General features: G+C 44.8%; 1 protein-coding gene across 3 annotated transcripts; it reads right to left on the reverse strand.

Moving 5' to 3' along the window:
- Positions 1-1,471: 1,471 nt before the first annotated feature.
- On the reverse strand, positions 1,472-9,212 carry tsr2 (TSR2 ribosome maturation factor). 3 transcript variants are annotated; one of them, XM_063880585.1, is made up of 6 exons: positions 9,155-9,212; positions 8,153-8,244; positions 2,339-2,429; positions 2,138-2,229; positions 1,831-1,992; positions 1,472-1,608 (listed from the first exon to the last, which is right to left on the reverse strand). In XM_063880585.1, exons 2-6 carry the CDS (start codon positions 8,228-8,230, stop codon positions 1,513-1,515), a joined length of 519 nt encoding a protein of 172 aa, XP_063736655.1. In that variant the 5' UTR covers positions 8,231-8,244; positions 9,155-9,212; the 3' UTR covers positions 1,472-1,512. The 3 variants fall into 3 exon arrangements, with proteins under 3 accessions (XP_063736655.1, XP_063736657.1, XP_063736656.1); XM_063880587.1 differs by lacking the exons at positions 8,153-8,244; positions 9,155-9,212 and adding an exon at positions 7,789-7,872; XM_063880586.1 differs by lacking the exons at positions 8,153-8,244; positions 9,155-9,212 and adding an exon at positions 2,543-3,441.
- Between the last annotated feature and the right edge of the window lie 1,444 nt (positions 9,213-10,656).

Below are 10,656 nucleotides of genomic sequence, written 5' to 3' on the forward strand. Positions count from 1 at the left end.
ACCCCCCTAACCCTAACCCTAACCCTAACCCTAACCCTAACCCTAACCCTAACCCTAACCCTAACCCTAACCCTAACCCTAACCCTAACCCTAACCCTAACCCTAACCCTAACCCTAACCCTAACCCTAACCCTAACCCTAACCCTAACCCTAACCCTAACCCTAACCCTAACCCTAACCCTAACCCTAACCCTAACCCTAACCCTAACCCTAACCCTAACCCTAACCCTAACCCTAACCCTAACCCTAACCCTAACCCTAACCCTAACCCTAACCCTAACCCTAACCCTAACCCTAACCCTAACCCTAACCCTAACCCTAACCCTAACCCTAACCCTAACCCTAACCCTAACCCTAACCCTAACCCTAACCCTAACCCTACCCTAACCCTAACCCTAACCCTAACCCTAACCCTAACCCTAACCCTAACCCTAACCCTAACCCTAACCCTAACCCTAACCCTAACCCTAACCCTAACCCTAACCCTAACCCTAACCCTAACCCTAACCCTAACCCTAACCCTAACCCTAACCCTAACCCCTAACCCTAACCCTAACCCTAACCCTAACCCTAACCCTAACCCTAACCCTAACCCTACCCTAACCCTAACCCTAACCCTAACCCTAACCCTAACCCTTAACCCTAACCCTAACCCTAACCCTAACCCTAACCTAACCCTAACCCTAACCCTAACCCTTAACCCTAACCCTAAACCCTAACCCTAACCCCCTAACCCTAACCCTAAACCCTAACCCTAACCCTAACCCTCTAACCCTAACCCCTAACCCTAACGCTAACCCCTAACCCTAACAACCCCTAATCTTCTGTTATTACCCCCTATTCTAACCCACACACACACAGCCTGTGTGGTGGAAACTTCTGAAGCAATGGAGACGAAACTCAGAGAGACACAGGAGAGCAGGAACTTGATGGCAAAACACTTTTGGGTTTATTTGGTGTTACGGCCGGAGATTTGACAAGACATTTACTGTAGACACGAGTTGCCACAGCGGTTGCCAAACCAATTCTGAAGATCTCGACAATAGGAAGAGGTTTTAACTAGTTCCAAGTGGATAATCAACATTCTCAGAGCAGCAGACTAAACAAACTCTGACAATATGTTTAACTTAAACTGTCATCTAGGTCACAGATAATGTGTTTACCGGAGAATAGTGGGATGGATAAACTGGAGCTAGCTGTCCCTAAACAATAAAGCCAATCTTAGGTCAGCATGAGTTTGTACCCACTGTGGGAACAACAAGGCTTCGCAAGCCCAGGCTGCCCCTCCTTAATGAAGATAACAGCACCTGCAACGCCGTTAGCCTATGCCAGAGGAGCACAGAGAGAAGAGACGTAACTGAGCTAAAGATTTACAAGTTTACACAAAATATTCCCTAACAGCCTGTAATAAAACAGGTTACAAATAAACATGTTAATAACACGGGACATTAAAGTAACAGAAGAGACAGCAGCATTTTAACAGGTTTATTAAAAAGACACACACACCCCTCTTCACTTCTTCTTCTTCACCATCGTCCAGCCATCCTCTTCCTCAGGTGGATCTGCTGTCCTGCTGACTGACGGACCGCAGGATTCACACTCCATCACCTGAACACACACACAGACACAGACACACACACACACACACTTAGAACCTGCAGGTGAGTAATGTCAGTCTGACTCTGGAACAGACTGAGGATGTCTCTATTTTCAGATGACAAATGGGAAAAGACTTCAGTGTTTGTAGACTCAGACAGAAGCAGACGAGTGTAGAGAAGTGTTTAAAACGCAGACTGCCCCCCCCCCCCCCCCGCTGTAACTTAGACAAACCTGAGCTTCTTCATCCTCCTCCTCTTCATCAGACTGAGGGGGAGGGGCCGTGACCTTTGCCCGTTCACTCTTCTTCTGAGACAGAGAGTCGATGGTGTTTCTGAGCGTCTGCAGCGCCCCCTGCTGCCACTGAGAGAACATCTGCAGCAGAGAGTCACACAGCTGCAACACAAACACACCTTAGTATTCATACTGTGATGGCCCACTGTATAGTGTGTACTAGACATAGAAGTGTGTGTGTGTGTGTGTGTGTGTGTGTGTGTGTGTGTGTGTGTGTGTGTGTGTGTGTGTGTGTGTGTGTGTGTACCTGAGGGAGACTCCCGTCCTCCACCACTGTATTGAACTCCTGGTTCATGATATCTGCCACAAAGTCTTCCACCTCACACCGCTGCAGGTCGGCTGCTCACACACATGATCAGATATATTTAACACGCTGCGTGGATAAATAAGCAGTTACATATTAAGTACATGACGGTTCCAATACACACATGTAACCATGGTTACCTACCGTTGTCATGGAAAAACTGCTGCACCACATCCACCATCCAATCAGCTTTCTGCGTCCCATACACACCTCCAAACCCATTATCCACTGCGATCTGGACACACACACACACACAAAGTCTATAGCACTTTATTTGTATTTATTATTATCATTCTTTGTTATTAAGAAAAACACCGGAATAGCCGTGCAAGGACTTCCGGTAAAGACCTTGTCAGTAGGGCCTTGCTCAATTTGTGGCATTTGCAAGCAGTGGCAAGTACTTCCGGTGGCAGCCGCAGATGCCACTAGCTACCACAGATGCCAGTACTTGCCGATGGCTGCTGAAGGGGAATTACCACTGGATGCCGAGGTAAACAAATGTTTAAGGTAGTTACCACTCGCTCTCCGTGGCAAATGCTGCTGTTTTAACACTTACTTATCGTGGAAAATGTCTCAGTCCAGTAGAGGGCGCTTTCTCGGTGGAATCGGCTAATATCTATATGTTTTCATATTTCATAATAAAATGTACCTCACTATCATCATGTGTGTTAAGTACCGTACTGTTTAATATATACATCTAGGGCTGCAATGATTATTTTAGGAGTCGACTAGTCAATGATTCTCTCCTCTCCTTTTTTTATTTTATTGGCGGTTGGCATCCAACTCGGTGCATTAACGCCACCACCTGTTACGGGTGTGGAGCATCAATGGGGAATAGACACTTTATAAACAAAACAATGGGAAAATGAATGGTCCTTTTGCTTCCCCTTCAGAACCGGAAGCAGTAAAATGCTAATCCACAGCATACTAAATGACGGTGGTTGCTTGCCAACTCTATTGCAATTTCATTTGCGTGTGTTCTAATGAGTCATGAGTTAAATACATAGGTTGCTTAAATAATACGACCTACACATGAATACACATGACCATTGTCGACTAATCGTTGCAGCTTTATATACATCTAAACCAGGGGTGCCCAATCAGTCGATCGCGGTCTACCAGTCGATCGCGGGCTGAGTTCCAGTCGATCGCGAGAAAATGTTGTGTGTAGGGTATCCTCCTACTGTTGTGTAAAATAGGCCTGCATTCAAACCTCTTAAATAGGCACAATGAACTGCTGATCGCGTGAAGCAGTGTGTAGATGTGTACAGCGGTAGTAAGGTAGATCAGGCATAATCAAACATCTCACGCGCTTCTGTCTATCGCAGGGTATGGTTGCTAGGCGCTAACTAAGGACTTGGAAGGGCGCGAGAAACTTGACTAGAGCCAGTGGATACTCCCATGGCGGCAGAAGCTACAACATCTAAAACATTTTCATTCAGAGTGGGAGGAGGATTATTGTTTTCGTGTATTCCAATGCCAAGTCCATCTGTCTTATCTGCAATGCAAATGTGGCTTTACCAAAGAAAGGGGATTTGGAGCGGCATTTCAAGACGGTCCACAAGAGCTACGATACGAACTGTCCAGCTAAATCTCCACTGCGCACCCGAAAAGTCAAGGAATTGAAAAGTCAGCTAGCAGCACAACAGTCCATTTTTACCAGGCCCAATACCACGAGTAAGGCTGCAACCACAGCTTCTTATCGTGTCTGTCGTGTTCTTGCAAAAGGAGAGAAATCTTTCGAGGATGGGGAGATTGTGAAGCGTCATGGAAGCCGAGGATGCGCTTTCTGCTGATTTTAAAAATCGAAAGGAGATTGTGTCTGCTGTTCAGGATGTGCAGCTATCAGGAGATTCTGTTACACGGCGATGCGAGGGAATGGCGGAGGATGTTGAACAGCAATTGAGGAATGATGTTGACTCATGTGAGTGTTTTTCTCTGCAAGTCGATGAATCCACTGATGCTGTGGATGTGGCTCAGCTATGTGTGTTCATTAGAACGGTTTTCGACAATATGAGTGTAAAAGAAGAGCTGCCTTTGAGAGGGCACACAAGAGGCACAGACATGTTTCAGGTTTTTAAGGAATTTGTTAGTAAGAGCAAGTTGCCCCTCTTCAATTAAAGACTTTCTGAAACGTTCAAACCATGCTGAGTGTGCACAGCTAGAAGACAGTCAGTGGCTCTTGGATTCAGCCTTTCATACTGATCTGACTGACAAGCTCAATCACTTGAATCTAGAGCTGCAGGGTAAGAACAAACACATCATCAACATGATCAGCTCCGTGAACTCCTTTAACAGCAAGTTGTTGCTGCTATCAAGCAGGCTGCAACAGTGAGATCTGCAGAACTCTCCACACATGGACACAGAACTTAAGCGTCAGGGCAAAGACTGTGCGGAGCTTGAGAGTGCACGTTATGATGATCAAGTGCAAAGCCTCTCTCAGAATTTGACAGGCGCTTTACTGACTTTGCATCCATTGAGCCTGTTGTCAGTTTTCTCAGTTTTCCACTTGAGGAGAATCTAGATGTGGATTGTATAACGTCCAAAGGGGCATCACTCTTCAACCTGGAGAGCGGTGCTATTGAGAATGAGATCCTCACACTAAATAATGACATTGAGCTCAAATCAAGAGACCTGACACAAAGGTCCAATTCTGGAATCTAATGCAGAAAGAGAAGTACCCCAACCTCAGACACACTGCAAAGAAGTTGGATCAACATGTTTGTGTGAGTCTGCCTTTTCACATATGAACATCATTAAGTCAAAACACAGATCCACCAGGACTGATGAGCACCTCACGGCCTGCTTACGGCTGGCACTCAGCTCCTACTGTCCGGACTATGAGAGACTAGCTTCCTCCTCTCAGTGCCAGAAGTCCCACTAAGGTAGAGACCCACTTTTCCAACTTGAATTAGGCATTGTATTAATTGGGTTGTATGTTGTTGTGTTGTTACGGGCCAGTCCTAGGCCTACGACGTACATTTACTTCGATACATGTATTATTGTTCAAACTGGATCTTTGTGTCAGAACATGGTGTTATTATATAGCTGCACAATTCATTGTGGCTACACTATGGCTTTCGATATGGCTTGGTAGATCTCGACACACTATCAACTTTAAAAGTAGATCTTGGTTCAAAACAGGTTGGGCACCCCTGATCTAAACCATTATTATAGTATGTAACATTCATAGTGCATTTTCGACTTCTGAACACTTTGCTGGGAGAAATATACGTCACGTAAAGTAGTGGCATCTGTAGTGGCATCGGCTGCTACCACTGGATTCCGAGTCAAACTAGCTGCACCTTTATCAGCATTGATAACACTTTTGTGCATCAATAATTATGATCAAATCGCCTTCCGTGGCATCTGCAGCAAGTTGTGGCGTCTGCGGCTAGAGATGCCACTACTTTCGGTCACGTAAAGTATTGGCATCTGTAGTGGCATCGGCTGCTAGTGATTCCGAGTCAAACTAGCTGCACCTTTGCCAGCTTTGATTACACTTTTGTGCATCAGTAATTATGATCAAAACATATATGATGCTGTGATCATTCACAGAGTGGTTTACTTTAAGTACATTTTGATGCGAATACTTTTTCACTTAGCTAACGTTTTGAATGCAGGACTGTTACTTGAAACAGTGTTTATTATGGGGGTAGACATATGTCATAATTGTGCGAAAACAAAAATAATTGGTGTGTAAATGTTTGATTTGAAAATGTAAAACAGACTTTCAAAAACAAAAACATATTTTCACAAATAAAACGAAAGATCTGTGAGTACTATAATTACATTTGTGAATCTCTAACATTTTCAGGCATTTGTGAATCAATTTCGCAATTGCCGACCGAAAATGCGCTTGTGTAACGCGATTTTGTGCTTGTGGATGGTCTTTTGATACACACAGTTTTGAGACAAACTTTCCACTGGTCTTGACTAAAATCGGCTCGTGTCACTCGGTTATTTTAGATAACCACGTGATGGACTGCAGATGACGACCCTTCCGCATTTCAAGATTTTATATTTGATCACATTTACTTTCAGTGGCGGCTGGTGAACATTTTTTTGGGGGGGGCGCAGTTGGGCGGCACGGTTTAAATAGCACCTTTTTAGAGGTTTAGCTTAAGACAGTTGGTTAGGTGGCTGCGGCCACATTCGTGCTTCTTACATTTTTGTGTGAAGTGCTTTAGATCCTTCATCCCGGTTGTAGTCCAAAGTGTTTCAGTCCCAGGACTTTGAAATAACAGACAAGGGAAACAAAAAAAGGCATTGCTCACTGTACAACCAGCTAACCAATTCCGCTTAGCATACAAGTTTGAGGAGAAAGTCCGAGTGTAGGTTCTCCCGCGATCAGTGGTCGTCTGTTGAATGTTTGAATCCGGACGCTCGGGTCCCAAGTCTTTCAATTTCTTCTTTTCGACATCTGATAGTCGATGAAACGGTGTTTTAAGTAGAGCTTGCACGGAGTTCTCAGCCATCGATGTCGCCATATTCACTCAATCTAAGTTTCAGCTAGCTACGGTGCTGCTCTTTACGCTTGTGGTTAGGGAATGATAACGATGAGGATTCGCCGAAATAGTCCAATCGCGTATCTAAGAATGTCACATTGAACTAAGAAACAATGCCATTGGCTGTGGGCGTTAAGATTTGCGCCCACAGATCTAAGTTTCATCCCCCAATGAAAAGCTATCCTTGCTAAAATGACTGAGAAAAGTATAAGCTCTCCTATAGACTCCCATGTTATCGGCGCCCACGGACGGTAGCCGACCTGCCTATTCTCAGAAAAGGCGAATGGCAATATATTATGTCCGGACACATTTTAGCGGTTCTTGACAGTGGTCTCCCATACACATTTAACCCATAAACACGGTACATTTCTTATTTCAATTATGTTGTATATATAACGTTTTTTAACTCAAAAAGTCAGGGTGGGCGGCGCCCAAGCGCCCACTATTGACGCACCGCCACTGCTTACTTTTATTATTATTATTTTAGTTGTACTCATGTTCTATGCCTTTTAAAAACACTGCCGTTACGCACATATTTAAAAATGTTAGGGTTAGGGTAAATACAACCTGATGTATTAAATCAAAATCTGTCGGTGCCTTATTTAGAAAGTATAAACCTTGGCATCTCACTGGCAGTGGGAACTGAAATCAGCTACAGCACACCCTTAAGTCTGTAGCCAAGCCTAATGACACCAGTCTACACTTGCTGTGTCAATACAGACATTTCTTAAGTTAATTATTTGTCGTTCTTAACTGGTAATAATACACCTGGTTCATCATAGCAAGCAGTGGAAGCTCCCCTTCAGAAGCGACAGCGTCAGCTCAGCGTTCAACCCTCACTCGCCATTATTTATGTTATATTACAATATATTTGTATTACTATCACAAATATAGCACGGTCATTTATTTCTAACAAACCACGTTCTCCAAGTTAATCTGAATATAAATTATAATTTAGAATCTTTTTGAAAAATAAAGATCGCACATCAGTCCTGTGTACAGATCAGTGATATAAAGTCAAGCCTAAACAGCGACATTTTCCACCATAAATAAGTGCATTTGCCACGGAAAGCGAGTGGCAACTACCTTAAACATTCGTTTGCCTCGGTATCCAGTGGTAATTCCCCATCAGCAGCCATCGGCAAGTAGGCCTACTTGCATCTGTGGTAGCTAGTGGCATCTAGAGGCATCTGCATGCCACTAGATGCCACTAGCTACCACAGAAAGTAGTGGCATCCGCAGCTGCCACCGGAAGTACTTGCCACTGCTTGCAAATGCCACAAAATGCGCTTGCTCTCTCTCGAGCTTGTTGTTTGAAGAGGTAACAGGCCGATGATAACAGCCTGTTGACAGTGAGACTGTCTGTCTGTCTGTCTGTCTGTCTGTTGTCTGTTGTCTGCTCGGGTTATATCTACCTGTCTGTCTGTATGTCTGCGCGGGTTTTATTCACCTGTAGAACCGGCCAGCTGAGCAGTGCCTGTCTCACCGCCTCAGTGAACAGAACACGTTGAGCTCCGGGGGCCGCCATGTTGGATCAATACTCTGTAAACTCAGACAGAAGCAGTAGAGTGAAGAGACGGACCACACAGTTCACTCAGACAGAAGCAGTGGCGTAAAGAGACGGATCATACAGGCAACTCAGACAGAAGCAGTGGAGTGAAGACACCGACCATACAGTACGCGCAGACAGAAGCAGTGGCGTAAAGAGACGGATCATACAGTAAACTCAGACAGCAGCAGTAGAATGGAGAGACGGATCACACAGTAAACTCAGGGTACGGTCGAATAGTCAGTTTAGTTTAGGAAGGTTCCTAATGGAGTGAAATTACCCGGAAGGGTTAGGGTTAGAAGGTTTTTTATTCACAACACGTTAACCTCTTAAGCCCAGACGCAGCAACCTGTAAGAAACAGCGTCTCAGGCAGAGTCGGCGCCAGAGCAGATCTACTGGAGGGGCATTGGGTCATCGGCGGGGGGGGGGGGGGGGGGGGGGGGGGGGGCACTGCCGTTTGAGAAATATTTTAACGCAGTGGCTACATCATAATCCAACACAGTAGAAATGCTATCAAAAACGAAACCTGTTTTTCTTTATTATTATTAGGTTTTTATTATTTGTTAATTTTCGTATCATGACACTTATCATGACCCTATGTACACAGTGTACGCAAACGAAGACGATAATAAAAGGCAGAAAGGGGTGGGGTGAAGTTTGGACAACATATAAACTACAGAACAGGACCGTTGACATAAGCTGAGGCACGCATTCGGGCAGGACAAGCCACGCATCTGGCAGGCTGAAATGACATAAGCCCATATATCTTACAGGCAGCCAACAAGTATAAAACACAAATGCAGATAAACCCAGCAAACATTCATCAACAATTCACCTGCTTAGTAGGCCTGATCATGAAAGCCAGGGCTGGGTTCAAAAAGTGAAATGAACAAACGACTTACCGTCAGAACAGTTGCAGGCGACGAGTGTTGCTGCTGAACCTTCTGTGTCCTTCCATTCGCTTGTGCATTTGCGTGTCAAGTCTCTCCAATGCAGGCTGCACCAACCTGGCCTTTCTCTCGTTTAGCATTGTGCGTCTGTGTTCCGAAAAAACATTGATGTTCAACACTCTGCCACGAGTCTCTCAGCATGCAGCCCCAGAGAAAGTGACCTTCTGTTGCTTCGGCCTGCAGCTCTGCATCGGGAGCCTGCAGCTCTGCGTTGTGAGCCTGCAGCTCTGCATCGGGAGCCTGCAGCTCTGCGTCGTGAGCCTGCAGCTCTGCATCGTGAGCCTGCAGCTCTGCATGGTGAATCTGTTCCTGCAGCCCTCAGAACCAATAGGAAACAGGCTCACTGAGTTACTATTCTACCTGCAGTTGTTTCTCTGGTGTCGGAATGTCTCGTGATGTTTGTGAGTTCTTAGAAACTAAACACCACATCATTTAAAATGTGTTGTAACTGTTAGTGAGAGGTAACAGGTATTAAATTACCCACATTTCAGAAGTACTGCGGTATATTACTGCGTTACAGCTAAAAGTAATACATTACTGTAACTCCGGTACTTGTGTAAGGGAGTTACACACAACACTGTCGCAAGATTACTTTTCTTTGTACTTACTTTTAATCTCTTAATTTCTTGTTTTCTAGTCTGCTTTCATGTTGTACGCTTCATGTTATCTGCTGTCGCTATGCTGCGTCGTTGCACTGTGTTTACCTCCGCTCCCTCGTGTTGGTAACGCGATATGGCTTTGCTCCGGTAGATCCAAGCAGTTTAGTTACTGATAGAGTTAGAGTTAAAAGTTAACGAAAGGCGAAGCTGTGGGACATGAAGCTAACATTTGGACTTATAACGTTGCTGTCACATCCGTGTTCGTTTTTACAGCTTTATGAATGTTTGATTAAGTGAATCACAGGGACCGGTATTTGACGTGGGTGCCTTAGGCTACTTTTCTGGTTTGCCGCGGGGCATTAGAGGAGCTGTAGTTTCCTATTGCAGAGAAAGACTAAATGCACCTTTGCATAGGCTTTTTTTATTATTGTTGATTATTGTTATTGGGTTATTGTGGTGAGTGAGCTGTGATGTTTGTGTTATGTGCATGAGGAGTAAAACGTTGCATTCCTACTTTTCAGGTTTATTACCTGCTTTCCTGTTAGAGAAATAAACAAACAAAAGTGGAATACTGAGTAATATCCTTTGTACACTGCGTTGCCCTTTCCGTGGGGAGAAAACGGAACAGTAATAACCCAACGGCCTGAGCGCGTCAAGCCGAGAGCCAAGTCTACCACCGCCCTATCAGCGTTGACGAGTGAAGGAGCACCAGAGGAAGAGGAATAGGCCAAATAGACCCGTCTGTGTAACAGCGCCTTGGTCAGTGCCGTAAAAGGAAGATGGATTTGGCAGAATTAGCGGCCCTGAAAGGAAAGCGTTTAACAGCAAAAACCCTCTTCAGCAAGAGAGCCAAGA

This window comes from Eleginops maclovinus, chromosome 4 (genome assembly GCF_036324505.1).
Source record: "Eleginops maclovinus isolate JMC-PN-2008 ecotype Puerto Natales chromosome 4, JC_Emac_rtc_rv5, whole genome shotgun sequence".
Taxonomy (NCBI): domain Eukaryota; kingdom Metazoa; phylum Chordata; class Actinopteri; order Perciformes; family Eleginopidae; genus Eleginops; species Eleginops maclovinus.

Coding starts and splice junctions, on each gene's coding strand:
- tsr2 (XM_063880585.1), bottom strand. CDS start 8,230: ATGGCGGCCCCCGGAGCTCAACGTGTTCTGTTCACTGAGGCGGTGAGA. Junction 2,430..8,152: donor TCAGCTGGCCGGTTCTACAG/GTGAATAAAACC, acceptor GTGTGTGTCCAG/ATCGCAGTGGATAATGGGTT. Junction 1,609..1,830: donor AGGAGGATGAAGAAGCTCAG/GTTTGTCTAAGT, acceptor GTGTGTGTTCAG/GTGATGGAGTGTGAATCCTG.